The following is an 18,921-nucleotide window of genomic DNA, read 5'->3' on the forward strand; positions in this document are numbered from 1 at the left end:
AGCACTGTGACCAGCATTAGAAAAGGCGCTTCAATCTTCAAACCCTGTGTTTTATCCACTTTTTGTTTATATTATTTTGCAGTTCATTGAAGCCCTTTCGCTGTTCTACAGAGAATCTCTTGTGTCTCCCAGCAAGCCCAGTGTGATGATATTTTTATTGTGAAACATTTTGAATACACAAAAATAGATTAGTAAAATAAACCCGCGACTCTCTCCCTTCCAAGTGCCCATCTCCCAGAATAAGAGCTCTTTCTGTACTAATTTCCTTCCTCCTTTCAGGTTTTGACGTCTCCATTCTCTGAGCCCCAAACACCATGAGGGGCCTTCTCTCCTGGCCGCTGGCTATGTTACTTCTCTTTCTCCAGCCCTGGGAAACCCGGCTCCAGTCTACAGGTGATCTGGGGGCCAGCTCTCACCAGCAGGAGCGGGGAGAGGAAGTAGCCAGGCCAGGCCTGCAGGGGAGAGAAAAACAAGGCTTCTGGAACATGCGGGCCTGAGTCTGAGTTTCCCACTTCTCCTCTCTTGAGTCTTAGCCTCCTCACCTGTAGGATGTGGCTTAGCTTTGGGTTCATGCAGAACTATATATATGCAGTGTTTAATTTTGAATTTTTAAATTGAAGACATTGAAATATCAAATTTCACATGTGGGGCTTCTCTTGAAAAATTGCTAACATTCAGTCCACGTGGACGCATGGTTTTATTTTACTGGAGCTGCCGGAAATAGGAGGGATACAGGCTCTTTCAGCGTCCTTGGTCCTAACTCAACCTGCTTAACCCCTACTGCTATTTGTGCTTGGGACATTTCCTCCTCGGCCCGTCCTTAATGGATAACACCTCCCTCCAATAGCTCTCAGAGCTGCACGTGGAGAATTTGTGAAAAGTCCTAGCCCTAGTTCTCAGCGAACGCTGTGTGAGCGAGGGTATCACCCTGTGTTTGTTAGGTCCGTGCTGTGTGTGTGGGTGTGTGGGGAGCGAAGTTCTGTCGGGATAGCGGCATTTCTCCATTTTCTCAGGGGAAGGGGTGGGTTCTCCCGGGAGGTAAGGCTTTGTCGACCTAAGAATAGCTTCCTTGATGCACCCCGCAGGACCCAGCTGCCATACTGGGCCCCTGGATTTGGTTTTCGTGATTGACAGCTCCCGCAGCGTGCGCCCCTTTGAGTTCGAGACGATGCGACAGTTCCTAGTGGGCCTCCTCCGCAGCCTGGAAGTGGGGCCCAACGCCACGCGCGTCGGTGTGGTCCAGTATTCGAGTCAGGTGCAGAGCGTCTTCCCGCTCAGAGCCTTTTCGCTCCGTGAGGACATGGAGCGCGCTGTCCGCCACCTGGTCCCGCTAGCGCAGGGCACCATGACCGGACTGGCCATCCAGTACGCCATGAACGTGGCCTTCAGCGAGGCCGAGGGCGCGCGGCCGCCGGAGCAGCGTGTGCCGCGCGTCGCTGTCATCGTGACGGACGGGCGGCCCCAAGACCGTGTGGCCCAGGTGGCTGCGCAAGCGCGCGCCCGTGGCATTGAAATTTACGCGGTAGGGGTGCAGCGAGCGGATGTGGCCTCCCTGCGTGCCATGGCGTCACCCCCACTGGACGAGCATGTCTTCGTCGTTGAATCCTTTGACCGCATCCAGGAGTTTGGCCTGCAGTTTCAGAAGCGACTGTGCGGTGAGTTAAAGGAAGGCTTCCTCAAAGCTGAGAGCAGTGCCCTACAGAAGTCACGCTCCCCATACGGGCGTGGCTCCTCTTCTCAGCGTGCCTCTTCCCATTTTGTGTTACTGGGCCCACTTTAGCTTACACTCCTCCATTCTCTGCCCCTGTAGGCTCTTGCCTTACCCATGGGCGCGTCTAGTCCTGTGGCCCCTCTTCTGTGTCTAGCCTTGTTTTTACCCTAGGGCCCTCCGGGGAGTCCCATCCCACCTAGGGTCATGCTTGAGGATGGCACCTGCCTCTGGCCCGTTCCTGTTCAGCTCTTTCGTGTTGGAGGCTTCTGCCCGTCTGTCCCCGCCCCTTATTCTAGTGCTGTGTGCCCCCAGGGAAGGACCCATGTGCTGAGTGGGGACATGGCTGCCAGCACCAGTGTGTCAATGCCCCAGGAACCTTCTACTGCACCTGCAACTCTGGCTACAAACTAGCAGCAGATAAGAAGAGGTGTTTGGGTGAGAGCTATCCCTGCCCTGCAGTCTCACTGCTCCTGAACTTTCTTTGGCTTCTTTTGGCATCAGACCAATGAGTTTTGGAGGGTCTTTGCAAGTGAAAGCCCTCTTTCTTTAGCTTATAGGCCTAAGACAGAGGAGATCCTTTGTGGGGCCAGGATGAGGAATCTTGACACCCCCCTCCCCTGCCTGAGTTAAGTGTGCTTTCTATAGCTTTTTCTACTCCCTGTAAGCCCAGTCCCTACCTGGCTCAATCCACCTCCCAAACTTGTTTCTGTCTCCTCTCAGGAACAGTCTTCCAGTGTTTGGTATACAGTCGCTGCTGGGGATCTTCAGTTAGCTTGGTCTCCCCTGTCATACTTAGCCTTCCTGCTTCTGTGCCTCAGCTTTTTCTGTGGAGCTAACCTGGGCTGCCCTGGCTGCTTCCCTCTGCCCCTGCAAAAGCCTCCAGACCTGGGTCTTCAATTTTGTCTTCATCTTTGTCATCAAGCTTTGGTGTACTATGCCTTGCTTTTGTACGTGTGTGTGTGTGTGTGTGTGTGTGTGTGTATGTTCACTTCTGTGATCATAATTGGTACCATTTCCTGAGTGCCAGGTTAGTTGTCAGGTACTGTGTTGGGAGCATTCCATGCATCATTTCTCAGCTTCACAACAACCTGGAAAAAGAGGTTGTGTGATCCCATAACCAGATGAAGCCTGGGGTCCTCTCATGTTTAGAAATTTAGGATTGACTTGAATTCTTATTTGATGGTCATGAATATTCAAATTCCTTTGCAAGAGTTCCAGGAAGTCCCTAAAGACTTACCTTCTGCTGCATTTATTCAGGTTGTGGATCCTTGCTCAGTTTTTCAACCCTAAACATTCTGCTCTGTTCTTGTTCCAGGTGTAGAAATCAACCTGTTGTTTGGTTTACACTTATGTGCACGCCAAGATGTACATGCATGTGCATGTGTGTGTGTGTATGTGTGTGTGCACTTGTCCATTTTACTGAAAAGGGAGTGGACAGAGATGTGAGTTACACTTAGAAAGTCAAAAATACCCAAGAAAAAGCAAAAGCATTATTGATAGTTGCATACTAAATACTCTTGTCCCTATAAGCCCCCAGCCAGCCCACTGACTGGCAGCCTCAACCCCAGAGCCACTGCCTTCACACCATTTCTCATGCTCTCATTTTTTCTCTCCACTTCTATCTCTTTTCCAGGAATCCCAAATTCTTGCTCCCCCCCCCCCCCAGGCATTTCTCATCCCTCTCCAGTCCCTGTTTTTCAGCTTAGGTCTAGCCCATCTTCAAACACCCAAACCCAGGCAAAAGCCTTCCTTTCTCAGAAGGAAGCTGTAAATAGTAATTTCTCTCTTCCATTATATTCTCATTTTACAGATGGGGAAGTGGACAGGCTCTGATAGGTAAAGTGGCTGTCTCATCCTTCCCTGTCTCCTACAACTGTGGATTCTCGTTCTTATGCCTGGCTTAATGGGTGTGCTGGCTCTGGAATGTGTCTAGGGTCAGAGTTGGGAGGGTCACCTGACCCCATAGGAGGGAGGCTTAGGAAGATAGAAATCCCAGATGCCTGGGTACCACCTAGGGCTAATTCATCAGGATCTTGGCAGTTGGAACCCAGCATAGGTATTCTTAAAAAGCTCCTCAGGTGCTCACGCTGCCGGGGCTGAGAAGTGCACCCTGGACAAGGGCTGACCTTGTCTCTTCTCAGCCATTGACCTGTGTGCTGAAGGGACCCATGGCTGTGAGCACCATTGCATCAATTCCCCGGGCTCCTATTTCTGTCGTTGCCGAGTTGGATTTGTACTTCAGCAAGACCAGAGGAGCTGCAGGGGTGAGTCAGCAAGGCCCCATTCCCCATTCCTCACCACTAGCATCCTGCACTCAGGCCTCTGATGGCTCCAATCAGAAACAACATCTTGCTTTTTTTTTTCCTTCCACCAGTCATTGACCACTGCAGCTTCGGGAATCACAGCTGCCAGCATGAATGTGTTAGCACCCTTGCGGGGCCACAGTGCCTTTGCAGGGAGGGTCATGTCCTGCTGCCTGATGGGAAGAGCTGTCAGGGTAAAGGGGGGTCCTCTGCATTTGTGGGGAGGAGTAGGAACCCAGGCTGGGGAGGTCCACTCTGACTCATCCTGCTCTGTCTGTCCTTTAAGTTAGGGACCTGTGCAATGGTGTGGATCATGGCTGCGAGTTCCAGTGTGTGAGCGAGGGCATCTCCTACCGCTGCCTGTGTCCCGAGGGGCGGCAGCTTCAGGCAGATGGCAAGAGCTGCAACCGTGAGCTATGGGTGGGGGCATTCTGTCTGCTCCTGCCCCGTCGCCCACATTCTGAGCATCCTTGCTTTGGCCGTGCTGTGGCCTAAGGATGTGGCATGAATGTGTGTGTTGGGGCAGCCTGCTGGAGGGTGTGCTGTGCCTGCCTCTGCTGCTTTCCCCTCAACCTGCTCTCCTGCTAATCCTCTTCCCAGGGTTAATTTCAATGTCCATATCTGACCAAAATCCTTTTGTGGCACACCAGTGGCTCTAGAATGGAGATCAAATGCCTTACTCATGAGTTGATCAAATGGTGGTCACAACCACATGAGTGGATAATGAACTCAAATTGCTGGGTAACGACCAGCATTAAAAAAAAAAAAGAATGGAAGAGAAAATAGTTTCCTGCCTGTAGAAAGAGTAAGTGTTTCACAAAGCTCATTTAGTTACATGTGAGTGTAAGAAGCGCTCACATATGATGTGAATCATGATGTATTATTATCATCATCTTTTTGTTTTTCCTGTGGGGTTTTTTACTGTGGTCAAAATCTTGAAACTTCGGTTGTAGCTCATCACAATTTAGCTTCAGCCAACTTATCAGCCTGACTTTTGCCACATGTGAACATTTTAGTCATACTAGGTCCTTCTTTTTTAATTAAGTTTTTTTGTTTTTGTTTTTGGTACCGGGGATTGAACTCGGGACCCTGCACTTTTGAGGCAGGCGGTGAAACCACTGAGCTAAATCCCCAGCTAGCCCTTTCTTGAATGTGTTTTGAGCTTGCCAGGCCTGAGTTTCCGTTCTGTCCCATGCCTTTGCACATGCTGCTCCCACTTTCTAGAATGTCTCTCTCTGCCTTCACAAACTCCCCAAGACTGTTTTATTCCACTCAGATTCCTCTGACAAAGTACCATAGACTGACTGGCTGTCTTCGGCAGTTTCATGTTCCTGTAACAAAATACTCAAGGCTGAGTATTTTATAAAGAAAAGAGATTTATTTAGGTCATAGTTCTGAAGGCCCGGGACTATGGCATTGGTACCTTCTTGGTTTCTGGTGAGGGCCTCATTGCTGATGGCTTCGTGTGGAGAGAAATTACTTTATCCTTCAGAACCTCAACTTAAAGAAAATGGGGACAATACTCAAGGTTACTGGGAGTATTGAGAATACAAATACAGCACCTTACCCAGTGCCTGGAACCCGGTAAACTATCAGTAAATGTTGTTATTATTATTATTATTATTATTACTAATAATACTGGTACAATGCCTAGAATCGTGTCTGATACATAGTAGTAGATATATAGTAGATACATAGTCTGATACATATCACTAAGTGATAACTATAGTGGTTATTATCGCTGTTGGCTATCTAGGTTACTTAAGAAGGTTGCTTTTAGCAGAGTGGTTTGTGCTAAGCACTAGTAAATGCCGAGGGCTATCAAGCAGATGCTTTGATAATGATGTCGGTTTAGCATATTGCTGGGCACAGCAAGGACTCAGCAAATGGCATCAGTTCTACAGAAGTCTTGGTGAATGAGTGACTAGATGGGTAGATGTCTACTGCTAGTCAAGGACCTGGCCTCTCCATCCGAGCCTTCTTGCCGGGCAGGGTGCCACGAAGGCCACGTGGACCTGGTTCTGCTCGTGGACGGCTCTAAGAGTGTGCGCCCACAGAACTTCGAGCTGGTGAAGCGCTTTGTAAATCAGATCGTGGACTTCCTGGATGTGTCCCCCGAGGGCACGCGCATCGGGCTGGTACAGTTCTCCAGCCGTGTGCGCACGGAGTTCCCACTGGGCCGCTACGGCACGGCCGCGGAGGTGAAGCAGGCGGTCCTGGCGGTGGAGTACATGGAGCGCGGAACCATGACCGGGTTGGCGCTGCGCCACATGGTGGAGCACAGCTTCTCCGAGGCGCAGGGCGCGCGGCCCCGAGCCCTCAAGGTGCCTCGAGTCGGCCTCGTCTTCACCGACGGCCGCTCCCAGGATGACATCTCGGTGTGGGCAGCTCGCGCCAAGCAGGAAGGTGAGTTATGCCCTGGACTTGCGGGGCAGGGGTTGGGATGGACGCAGGAAGGCAGCTTTCCCGAGGCTTTGGGCACCTGCTGAGTCGCTCTGTCCTGTAGGCATCGTCATGTACGCTGTGGGTGTGGGCAAGGCGGTGGAGGAGGAGCTGCGCGAGATCGCCTCGGAGCCCGCTGAGCTGCACGTGTCCTACTCCCCGGACTTCAGCACCATGACGCACCTGCTGGAGAACCTCAAAGGCAGCATCTGTCCGGGTGAACACATCTCTCTCAGGACTCCTCCTCTTCCCTCACTGCCTGTCTTCTGGTAGCGCCCCTTCCTACTCACCCCTCGCCACACACCCCTTGTAGGGTTATAGCCAGCGGAGGCACTCACTAGACACAGCCGTGTTAAAGTGTGCTCTGTGGACCAGCAGCAAGTGGTCACCCGGTAGCTTCTTAGAACTCAACATTTCCAGTGCTTCCCAGACCTAATGCATCAACATTAGTGCTTTACCAAGACCCTCAGGTGATTGTTATGCATATAAAAGTAAGCACTAGACTAAGCTACCTGTCCCCCAAATTAATGGTGTTCAAAATAATTTGAGGAAACTGTCAAAGGTATGCCAACTTTAGCATTTGTAACTGGAGCCACAGCATTTAACCTCTGAGTGTGCTGGAATTTAACTTTGTGCACTTGGCAGAGCGGCAGGAGTGTTTTTCTTTTGGGTTGGTTTTTTGTACTGGGGTAGAACTCAGGACCTTGCACTTTCGAGGCAGGTGGTGGAACCGCTGAGCTAAATCCCCAGCCCGGAAGTGTGTTTTAAGTCTACCAAGACATGTACTTTTGGACAATGTGGCCCACAAATGCAACCCATCTGCTTCACGAGTCCTTACCTGAGGGAAATGGGAGAACTCCACCTGTGGAGGAACAGGAGATCCTGGGGTCAGGTGTACTGTACCTTATAGGTGATGTGGAAAATTTCTTGGGGGTAATTTTTACTGTAGGATCTTTAGACTCTAACCCAGGCATAAGATGTGACCCTTCTTTCAGATTATCAGGCCCCACCTGAGAAGGCATATGTTCAGCAGGGCGGGGCTGAGCCTGGCAAATCTGTGTATACAAATGTGTACACACACTTCTCTCCTCTCTACGCTATTCCTAATGATTAGCCAGGTACTTGGAAGACAATGGATTAGCTGTTCTCTCAGGGCCCTTGTTCTCTTACATTTCCTTTGGTGTGACTTTGGACAAGTCCCTTAACCTCCACCCTCACTTAACTTCCCTCTTTTGTAGCAGGAGAGGGTACTGCCTGCCCAAGATTGCCTCCAACTCCAGAATTGTAAGGGAAGTCTGGGCTCTGTGGTTGAAGTTCTTTACCAGTTGGCTATATGACCCTGGGCAGACCGTCTTCTCTAACCCGTGTCCATATCTATGAAGTTAGAAGTCTTTATGGGACTGATATTGATATCCTCAGCCACATGACAAACAGCAGCATTAGGGTACACACAAGACAGATTGAGAGATAACCTTTAAATCATAATAGCAGCTCTACGAAGGCAAAGTGCTGGGCATTGTGCTTATTACTTCCTTGCCTGTAATATTGATACAATTACAGAATTTCAGTGAATTTAAGATACTACCTATGGTAAGATTTGCCATTATTTTATTTATTGTTATAAAAAAACAGGTGCAAAATGTAATTGTAAGGCTCCCTTCCCCCAGATGTTCAAATGTGTAGGGAGAAAGGGTTGATTGTATTTCTCAAGTATTAATGGAGGGTTTTGTAAAACAAACTGCTGGGTTCCAACCCCAGATTTTCTGGTGCTTCTGGTCTGAGGTGGATTGGACGATTTGCATTTGTGATAAATTTCTAGGTGCTGCTGACGCTGCTGGTCCGAGGAGCACATTGTGCATTCCTGGTTTCCTGGAAACGTAGTAGGAAGTGTTTACGTGTGGGGGGGCATCGTCCTAGATCTGTGCTTTCCAATAAGATAGACAGTAGCTACAGTACATGTGGGTACTGAGTTAAAGTAAAATACAAATCGAGCTCTTCCGTTGAGCCAGTCATGTTTCAAGTGTTACATAGCCACACGTGGCTTGTAGTCATTGCATTGGACAGGGCAGGTGTAGAGTACTTCCATCGTTGCATCAAGTTTCATTTGGAGAGTGCATGGTGTGGTCCATGGGTGGAAGGAGCAGCAGCATCACTTGGGAGCTCATTGGAAACACATTCTCAGCTCCTTCCCCATTCTGAATCAGAATCTATGTTTTCACAAGCTCCCCTGATGATGCCGATGAGCATTAAGGTTTGAGAAACTCTCTTGAAAGTCATTGAATCCTCACAACCACCAGTGGGTCGGGTCTCTCGTTATTCTCATTGCGCAGATGAGGAAACAGGCTTGGAGAGATTGAACCCCAGGCCCAGTGGAGGTGACTCAGAGGGCCAATGTAAGGGCCAGCTCGGCCTCCTGCAGCTTCTCAGTCTGTTCGCTTCCTCCTGCAGAGGAGAGCGTGGGCGCCGGGACAGAACTTCGGAGCCTTTGCGAGTGCGAAAGCCTCGTCGAGTTCCAGGACCGCACGCTGGGGGCGCTCGAGAGCCTGACGCAGAACCATATCCTTTGGGGCGGAGGCGCCGACTGGAGGGAAGGGGCCGGGACCCCCACCCCGACAGCTTCCTTAACCACTTACTGGCCCAGGTGACCGCGCGCCTGGAGGATCTGGAGAACCAGCTGGCCAACCGGAAGTGAGGGTCGCGGGTGGCCTGGACCCGGTGGGGACGCCCCGCGGGGCAGAGTCCCTGGCCTGGACGGTCGGGGGAGGCGCTGGCGGGCTCCCCGCGCTGCGCTGAGCTGGCCTCGCCTGGACCCGGGGCCAGACTCCGGGGACGAGGGGACGGGCGGTGTCCGGGCGGGCGACTGACTGCTGGACCCTCACGCCCTCGCCGCGTGCTGCGCTCAGTTCTTTGTTGGATTTCCTTTTGTTTTCTTTTTCTTAAAAAAACAAAACTGGTTTCCATGGGGTCGTTCTGTGGGCCGTGCGGCGCTGCCAGAGGGGAGGGGAGGCCAGACGGGGCGCGCTCCATCGGCGCCCGGGTGGCGTCTCCTTGGAGAAAGGCTCATTGTGCGGGGGATCGCGCTGGGGAGCTGGGGAGGCACTACTTCCCCCTTCTTGTTTATTCAGCCAAGAACAGATGGCTTCTTATGCAGGATACATGTGTGTTCGTGTGTGTGTGTGTGTGTGTGTGTGTGTGTGTGTGTGTGTGTAGGGGATGTGTCCCAAGGGGAAGCCTGGGGGTCTGAGCACGTCTCCATCTCCCCCCCCCCCCCCATGAACATCTTCCTGGAGCAGTGCCCCCGAATCTGGCCCAAAAGCTGTGGGAGAGTTGGTGCAAAAGTGGGAGACAGTGATTGAACCCCTAAATGGATGAAGTGGGGGCAAATAGATGAGTTTTGTCCAGATTTTATCTCCCTCCTGCAATAGGCAGGAAGAGAAGGAGGTATTAACTAGGACCCTGGGATCAGCCTGTGGCTGTCCCTCTGCCACACTCCCCTCCCTTCAAGAAACAAAACAAATTTCTGTGTCAGTAAAGAACACCAGCTGGTACCATTCCTCAGGTGCATGCAAGAAACTGCAAAGTTTAAAATGCTTCCAGTTCTACAGTGGTTTTAGGCAAATTACTGTGGATTTGTTCCCTCATTGCTAAAGTGTAGATTAACTTGTTACTCTCAAGAGTAATGACACTGAGGAAGATCTTCTAAGGTATCTGGCAATGTGTGTGGTACGTATTAGGCCTTCAATTATCATTCTTATTAATTATTAGCCATTAATCATTTTACAGTAATAGCTAACATATTTAGTTTGGGGCATTATTTTAAGTGACTTGCAGGTATGGTATTTTCATTTTATCCTCATTGTGACTTTGTGAGATTAATGCCTTTAAGCCAGGCACAGTGGTGCACATCTGTAATTCCAGCACTCTGGGAGGCTGAGGTAGGAGGATTGTAAGTTTGAGTCCAACCTGGGGCAATTTAGTGAGACTCTGTCTCAAAGTAAAAACTAAAATAAAAGGGCTGGAGATGTAGCTCAGCGTGAAGGCTTTGGGTTCAATCCCTGGTACTGGGGTCAAAAAGTCATTGCCTTTAACATTCCCATTTTTAGATGTGGAAACAGAGGCATAGAGCAGCTAACTTTCCCAAAGTCACATAACTAGCAAGAAGCTGAACCAGGTGTATTAATTTCCTATGGCTGCTAACACAAATTGCCACAAATCAGGGAGTATAAATATAGTACAACTCCTACCTTATAGTTCTGGAAGCCAGAAGTCTAAGATGGGTTCACAGGGTTGTATTCCTTCTGGAGGCATCTGTTTCCTTGTCTTTCCCTGTTTCTGGAGGCTATCTGAATTCCTTGGCTTATGGCCCCTCAACCCTTCAACCTCTGCTTCATCATCACATTCCTTTCTCTGACTCTAGCCCTTCTGTCTCTATCTTAGAAGGACCTGTGAATATATTGTGATGATCTGAATAATCACAGATAACTTCCCTGTTTCAAACTTTCATGTAATGACATCTACAAAGTCCCTTTTGGCATGTAAAATGACAGGCTCTTAGGGATTAGGATGCAGACATCTTGGGAGAGGGACTTATTCTGCTTAGCACACAGGGTTGAAGCCAGGTTGGCTGACTCTGGATGCCTCCTGCACCTGGCTCCTTGGTAGGCTGGGTGAGGAAGGAGGCACCTGACTGAGAAAAGCCCATGAGCTAGGGGAGCTTAGGACTGGAGGGGACAGTGTCCACCTGACTGTAACTACAGCAGAAAGACGGGGCTTCAGAAAAGAGGATGGAGCAATAGGCAGGTAAGGAGAGAGAAATCCAGGAGATGATCTTTGAGCTAAGCTGGAAACAATGGCTGGAATTTTAATAGGGCGGCCATGAAGGATTATACAGGTGAGTGAAGAATGAGTGTGTATGGGCAGGAATGACTTGAGCATGCTACTGAGGGTGTTCAAGATCTTACCTGGACACGAGGGTCAGATGCGCTGATGTGCTGTGGATAGCACCTGGCAGGTAACCTCATCTTGCCCAACCCTTTCATTTTATAGTTGGGGAAATTGAGGCCTAGAGGACAGAATTGGTTGCTCACATAGTGAGAAAATACCAGCTGTACCGGGCAAAAGCACGAGGTGGGATATCAGACAGGAACAGGGTACTGCACCGACTGAGGGCATTGAGGGAGGGCAAAGGCCAGGCTCCTTCCCTCCCGGCGGCTGGGCAGCACGGCCTTCTCTAGGATTTTTCTCCCCTCCTCTTTTCTCCTGCAATCTCACTAGCGGCCGCTGGATGGCACCCAGAGCTCTGATTTGGAGCTGGGTCCCAGAGCTCCAGCAGACATCTGGCACTGACTGCTCTGAGACGTCCCGGCTCTACAAAACTACCCGCTCCATTTACACCAAAGATTTTAGAGTAAAGAGCTCAGTGGACCAGAGTGGGAGTTCGGGATGGAGATGGGGCTAGGAAGTGAGAAGACAGACTGGTTTCCTCAAAACCAAGCCTGTCCTTGAAACGTTTCAGAGTGGGAGGTAACAGCAACTTGGCCTCCAGTACCTTGTGGGACCAGTAACTTCTGTGTGTCTCTCCTAGGGGTATTTGTACTTTACAAGAAGCCAGGGAGGAAGAGAGCAAAGGTAGATCCAAAGGGAGAACTGTTCATAGAGGGATTTCAGGCAGCCAGGTCTATCTATATACGTGGACTAAACTCATCCTGTTTCAGGTACTGTGCTCACCTCTTCACCCTGTATATCCCATGCAATTCTCAAGTCTATACTGTGAGGTTAGAATAATCACTTTCACTTGACAGCAGAGGCAAGTGAGGTCAGAGAGGGGATGGGAGGTGCCCAAAACCACGCAGTGAACTCCTTGATGTCCATCCAGGGTTCTTCCCTGGATAGAAGGCTCAGAAATGGACAAAGTGTTTGGGCTGAAAGTGAAGACCTTCTCTTGACCCAATATCAGCTACCTAGGGGCTGAGGGTCTAGAAGGAGAGAGAGGATTTCGGGAAAGACTGGCATGAGCTTGGGAGCCCTTTGATCCTGGATTCAGCTGAATCCACAAGGGCAGGAGGAGAAAGGGGGGTGGAGAACAGTTGATGGATGAATGGAGGAACAATATGATGATAACAGCATTGATAACCTCAGTGGCTAGTGCTTGGGGCAATTCACAAGGCCATTTATAAGTCATCAGAGCCACACAATCATCCTGGGAGGGAGACAGGCAATGTGCCTGTTGCTATTGTATAGAAGGGGAAGCTCAGGCTACAGAGGGAGAGTAGCTTGCTCAAAATGACATGTCAAACTACTCTCAGTGCTGGACAGGGCCCAGGTTCCTGGTTCCCAGCCTGGCATCTCACTATCTCACATGGGCCACATCTGTGGCTGGCCAGAGAGAATGGGGGCTTGATCAGAGCTGAAGCTCAGTCATACCTCTTCTCCAGTTTCAGGTTGACTGCCAAGCAGAAGTTTGGATTGGAGGCTTGGGATATCAGAGGACAGAGGAATCTGGTTAGAGTTGGGGGCAAACTCCAAATCAGGCATGTATCCTCCAGGCTTCCTGACTCCTCATGCTGACTGGCCTGTGGCTGATCCTGCCCCAGAATCGTGCACGTGTGTGTGTGTGTGTGTGTGTGTGTGTGTGTGAGATACCATCTCTCTTGGAAAAGGGCCTCATGCTGGCTCCTCTCTATGCCCTCCCTCTTAGCCTGGCTCAGGCTTAGCAGGCCCTCTGTTCAAAGAAAGCAAACCTCCTTTGTAAATAATTCCCACTGAGCAACTCCTGTGAGCCAGGTTCTGTGCTGGAATTTCCACCTCTGTCGTTTTCATTTGTCATTCCATTTTCGTTTGATCTCAACCCTTACCTGTGGGTTTTATGTTTCCCAGTACCTTCCCATCCTCATCTTTAAAATGAGTAGTAGGTCAGAATTGAAACTGCTTTTTAAGTTCATCAGAGAAAGAGTTCTGTGGCTTTTAGATGGGAAAGTATAGCTATATCCCCTCACTTTTGCCATCTATAAAGCAGAAGCCTACATATTATTTATTTTAAAAGAAATTTTTAAAATTAAAAAAAAATTTGGTTCATATTAATTGTACAAAATATTGTGTTTCATTGTGGCATTTTTATACATGCATATAAAGTATTTTGATCCTGTTGTCTCTTCTATTACCCTCATTTACACCTCACCCCCCATTTCCCTTATTCCATTTCTCTTGTGTAATAATAGTCTTCCTTCTACTTTCATGTCATCTTTGTTTTTTGGTATTTTATTCTTTTAGATTCCAAATATTAGGGAAAACATGATACTCATTTTTCGAAGTCTGGCATATTTTGTTCAACATGATCTCCAGTTCCATCTATTTACCTGCAAATGACATTTTTTTCTTCTTTATGGCCACATAATATTCTGTTGTGCATATATACCACATTTTCTTTATATGTTTATCTGTTGATGGGCATCTAGACTGGTTCCATATCTTAGCTATTGTGAATTGTGCTGCAGTAAACATGGATAGGTAGGTATTCCTATAGTTGCTGATTTTAATTCCTTTGGGTGTATCCCAAGCAGTGGGATATCTGAGTCATATGACAGTTCTATTTTAACTTTGAGGAACCTCCACACTGATTTTCATAGTGGCTGTGCTAATTTACATTCCCATCAGCAGTGTAGAAAAGTTCCTATCCCCCATATCCTTGTCAACATTTATTGTTTTTTGAGGGTAGTCATTCTGACTGGGGTGAGAATTCATTTGCCCACTTAACTGGGCTATTTGAATTTTTGGTATTAAGTTTTTTGAGTGCTTTACATATTCTTGATATTAATCTTCTGTCAGAAGAGTAGCTGGCAAAAATTTTCTCCCATTTTGACTGTTGTCTCTTCATTCTATTGATTGTTTCTTTTGTTCTGCAGAAGCTTCTTAATGTAGTCCCATTTGTTGATTAGTGCTATTATTTCCTGTGCTGTTGGAGTCCTATTCAAGGAGCCTTTGCTTGTGCCTATGACTGCAAGTGTTTCTTCTATTTTCTTCTAGCACTTTCGTTTAAGGTCTTATACTTTTGCTTAGGCCTTTGCTCTATTTTGAATTAATTTTTGTAAAGAATGAGAGAGAAGACAGAGGGGGGAGAGAGAGAGAGCGAGCAAGAGAGATCGATCAGTTTTATCTTTTATAAATGGATATCCAGTTTTCCCAGAACCATTTGTTAAAAAAGCTTTTTTCTAACATGTTTTTGGCCCCTTTGTCAAGAATCAGATGACTGTGGTTGAGTGGGTTTGTTTCTGTGTTCTCTATTCCATTTCATTGGTCTAGATGTCTATTTTTGTGCTACACTTTTTTGGGTTACTATGGCTTTGTAGTATATTTTGAAATTGCATATTGTGAGACTTCCAGAATTCCTCTTTTTGCTTAGGACTGCCTTGGCTATTCTGGATGTTTTGTGTTTCAACATGAATTTTGGGATGGTTTTCCTAGTTTTGTAAAGAAGTCGTTAGTATTTTGATGGGGGTTGCATTGGATCTGGAGATTGCTTTTAGTAATATGGTCACAATTTTAATTCTGCCAATCCATGAACATGGGAGATCTTTCCATATTCTTGTGTTTTCTTTAATTTCTTTCAGTAGTATTCTGTAATTTTAATTGTAAAGGTCTCTTATCTACTTGGTCAAATTGATCTCTAGGTATTTTATATTTTTGAAGCTATTGTGTTTTATTTGTTTGTTTGTTTCCAGTACCAGGGATTGAACTCAGGGCCATGTGCTTGAGAGGCAGGCACAGTGCCACTGAGCTAAATCCCCAGCCCTGAAGCTATTATGAATGGAATTGTTTTCCTGATTTCTTCCTCAGCTAGTTTATTATTGGTGTGTGATTTTGTGTCCTCTACTTTGCTGAACTTGTTTATTAGATTCAAAAGTTTTTGGTGACATCACTAGGGTCTTCTAAATATAGAATGTTATCATCTGCAAAAAAAGATAATTTGGGTTATTCTTTTCCTCCTTGTATCCCTTTTAATCTTTCTCTTGGCTAATTGTTCTGCCTTAAATTTCAAGTACTATATTGAATTGAATGGTGACAATGGACATCTTTGTTGTGTTCTTGATTTAAAAGGAAATGTTTTCAGTTTTCCCCCACTGAGTATGATGTTGGCTATATGTTTGTCACATATAACCTTCATTATGTTGAGATATGATCCTTATATTCCTTATATACTTAGTTTCTTCAGGGCTTTTTTTTTTTTGTGGTACCAGGGATTGAACTCAGGACCTTGCACTTGTGAGGCAGGCGGCGATGCCACTGAGCTAAATCCCCAGCCCTCTTCAGGGATTTTATCATGAAGGATGTCGAATTTTGTCAGTCTTTCCTACATCAATTGACATAAGCATACAGTTTTTATCCTTGATTACATTTTTATATTACATTATTGATTTGCATATGTTGAACCAGCCTTGCATCCTTGGAAAGAAACCATCTTGATCATGGTATATGATCTTTTAAATGTGTGATTAAATTCAGTTTGCAAGTATTTTATTGAGAATTTTTGCATTTATGTTCATCAAGGGCATTGATCTATAGTTTTCTTCTTTCTTGTTGTGTCCTTATCAAGTTTTGGTATAGGGGTGATTCTGTTCTTATAGAAAGAGCGTGGAAATATTCTTTGCTTTTCTATTTCATGGAACAGTTTGAGGAGCACTGGTGTTAATTTTTTTTTAAATGTCTGGTAAAATTCAGCAATGAGCCCATCTGGTCCTGGAATTTTCTTTTTTGGAGGACTTTTTAATTACACTTTAATCTCATTGTTCATCTGTGTAGGTTTTCTATATCCTCTTGGTTCAGTTTTGATATCTTTGCCTTTAGTTACTAGATCTTTATGAACTGTAGGAGTTGTCATATTGTCTTTTTTCATATTTCTTGTGTTTCTGTGTTGAGACTTGTGCATTTTGGGGTGATAAATATCTCTTCCACTTTTATTTGAAGGTGTTCATAATGACCAGCATTCTTTTGAAGGCTCAATTCCTGGTAACACTCAGAGAAGAGAAAAACTGCAGTGACAAGGATGACACAAAGACAAACCAGTTACTGATGTGCAGTAAAAAACAAAAGCATGGCAGCATACTTTCCTGTCCCCCGTCTGTCTCTCATAGTCGGAAGCTATCTTTTTTTCAATACAATTTTCCTACTCTTAACCTCAGTTGTTCTTAGAATGCATTCTTCAATTTTAGGGAACACAAACTTGAATTTTGGATATCTAGCAGGCTGGGAGTTACATTTCCCTTACATTATTTGGATTACTTGGTGCCCTATTTCATTTGGAAGTCTTCCTCTGAGATAATTCGATGGAGACACTGCCAAACTCCAAGCAATCATAGTGATGGAACCAACAGCAAATATGCTAGACTTCTTTTACCAAGATCCACCAGATTGACCTTGTAAAGAAAGTTCATAACCGCTAAACTACAACATGACCTCTATCTGAAGGCCATTAGATTAGCTCTCTGGAGAGGGCCCCTGACTGCAGCCTGCCCCACATCAACCCTTCTCATCTTGAAGCAGTTAGATGGAAACTATGCCCTTTCTCCCCTAACCACAGTTAGGGATATTTCTTCAGAGTGGGGAATATTATAGAAAGCTAAGTTAGTTAGAAAATATTGTAAGGCAGTTGGACAGGCCTGGGCCCTCAGCATAAAAAACAATGGAGGGCCAGGCATTTAGCTCAGTGGTGAGGCACCTGGCTGGCATGTGCAAGGTCCTGAGTTCAATCCTCAATACAAGCAAATAAAAAACAATTGAGGTACATTCCCTGAAAGTTAACAATAAAAAGAGAGAAACTACTATACCCCCATACTTTCCCCAGGGATGAAGAGCAGTGATTGATATTCTAAATAACATCAATCACCTTAATTTGGACCAAAACATCCCTAGCTAGCCCATTCCTTCAGGAAATCCATGCATGCTTGCTACATGACTAGCTTCCCCATTTGATCTCTATTTAATCAATGTTACCTGGGCGACTCTACTTGTAATCTTATTGATTGATCATGGCTTTGTCCCACCTCATGCCCACCTTGTGATTTTCCATTGGATCTTATAGTTTTGTCCCACTTTGTACCCGTCTCACCTTGTGGCTCTGCCCCCTAAAACACCTTTGAAAAGTGGAATTGGTGGGCAACCCACATTTGGTTCCCCTTCTGTCTTTCGTAGACAGAAGCTGTCTTTCTCTCAAATTCTTCCGACTCTTTGTCATGCCTGGCCTAAGTGAATAAACAGGTCAAAGCAAACAGGCTACTTTCAACAAACAACAGCAACTTCTCAGTAAATCGGACAGTTGGGCACAAGATGAAATATATATACAATGCCCCTGGCACTGAGGAGTCTAGTGGTTGTCTACACACCTGCGCAGATTGTCCTTGGGCACCCAAGTCACAAAAATTCCTTACGATTACAGCCCCTTCCCCCAGATTTCTATAAGCATAGTTTTCTTTCCCTGCTAGCTGCTAGAATCTATCCCCAGTTTTAGCACCGGATTTTAGTCTCTGTTCACTGGAATAAACTTCTTTTCTACACACACACACACACACACACACACAAACAACAACAACAAAACAATTAAAAGCAACAACTATATCACCATTGACAGTGGAAAATAGGGTCAGGGATGTAGTTCAATGGCCAGCAACTGCCTGGTAAGCGCAAGGTCCTGAGTTCGATTTTTGGTACCAAAAAAGAAAGAAAGAAAGAAAGAAAGAAAGAAAGAAAGAAAGAAAGAAAACAGTAGAAAATAAAAGGGCAAGAATAATATAAGGTGACAGGTAAATATTAATAAAAGTAAAAAGTAATAATAATAAAGTAGTAATAATAAAATGTGGACAAGACAGGGAAAGGGAAAATAGATAAGATTGAAAAAAAATGAAGATGAGAAAAAGGAGGAAAAAAGAGGGAGAGATAAATATCAAATTAAAGAATAAAATAGTAAAAATAATTAGACAAATTTAAGATGAAAATCCACAAACAAAAAAGGAAACAAAAAGAAAAAGAGCAAAAGAATAAAAAAGAAAAGAAAAATTTAAAAAATGAGTACCTAAAATTTTTTCATGCTGAGGTGTTTGGTTTGGTCAAATTTCTTTCCAGGACCTGTAATATTGGAATCCCCCAGGTACGAACAAGAGGTGGTGAGTCACGCCGGGCTCCTGTGTATTTTGTCTCTACCCCCCCGCTTAGCAGGCTGGTGCCCTGTGAATGAGCTCCAGTGTCTTTCGTGCTGGGAGGTGCCAGTCAACTGTATGTCATTCGCCTTAGGGCTGTATTCACTCCAGAAGCTTGTTACTATTTATTTCCTTCTCTATAACTGGAGCCACTGCTATCCTCATCTACCTTCACAGGTACACCTAACCCCAAGGCTGGTTAGGTGCTGGTTAGGTGCCCCGTTTGCTCCAGATGGCTCCCTGCTTGTGTACCCCGAGGTGTGTGAATTGTCCCAGCAGA

At 46.4% G+C, this 18,921-nt stretch overlaps 1 protein-coding gene across 5 annotated transcripts in view; it reads left to right on the top strand.

Annotated features, from left to right (window-relative positions):
• The window catches only part of Matn4 (matrilin 4), a 40,832-nt gene that overhangs the window by 2,003 nt on the left and 19,908 nt on the right, over nucleotides 1-18,921 (top strand). For 2 of the 5 annotated variants that reach the window (XM_087197819.1, XM_087197820.1), the window contains exons 2-11: nucleotides 280-393; nucleotides 1,086-1,655; nucleotides 2,024-2,146; nucleotides 3,853-3,975; nucleotides 4,086-4,208; nucleotides 4,301-4,423; nucleotides 6,007-6,420; nucleotides 6,521-6,673; nucleotides 8,905-9,011; nucleotides 9,089-9,144. In XM_087197819.1, the coding sequence (XP_087053945.1) occupies nucleotides 315-393; nucleotides 1,086-1,655; nucleotides 2,024-2,146; nucleotides 3,853-3,975; nucleotides 4,086-4,208; nucleotides 4,301-4,423; nucleotides 6,007-6,420; nucleotides 6,521-6,673; nucleotides 8,905-9,011; nucleotides 9,089-9,144 (1,871 nt within the window). In that variant the 5' untranslated portion in view covers nucleotides 280-314. Of the gene's footprint in view, nucleotides 1-279; nucleotides 394-1,085; nucleotides 1,656-2,023; nucleotides 2,147-3,852; nucleotides 3,976-4,085; nucleotides 4,209-4,300; nucleotides 4,424-6,006; nucleotides 6,421-6,520; nucleotides 6,674-8,904; nucleotides 9,012-9,088; nucleotides 9,149-18,921 lie in introns of those variants that run through there. The other 3 variants (XM_087197821.1, XM_087197822.1, XM_087197823.1) reach the window with 3 other exon arrangements.

Source organism: Heterocephalus glaber, unplaced genomic scaffold, assembly GCF_053883595.1.
Source record: "Heterocephalus glaber isolate CG9 unplaced genomic scaffold, H.glaber_assembly_v1.0 deba00001673, whole genome shotgun sequence".
Classification (NCBI taxonomy): domain Eukaryota; kingdom Metazoa; phylum Chordata; class Mammalia; order Rodentia; family Bathyergidae; genus Heterocephalus; species Heterocephalus glaber.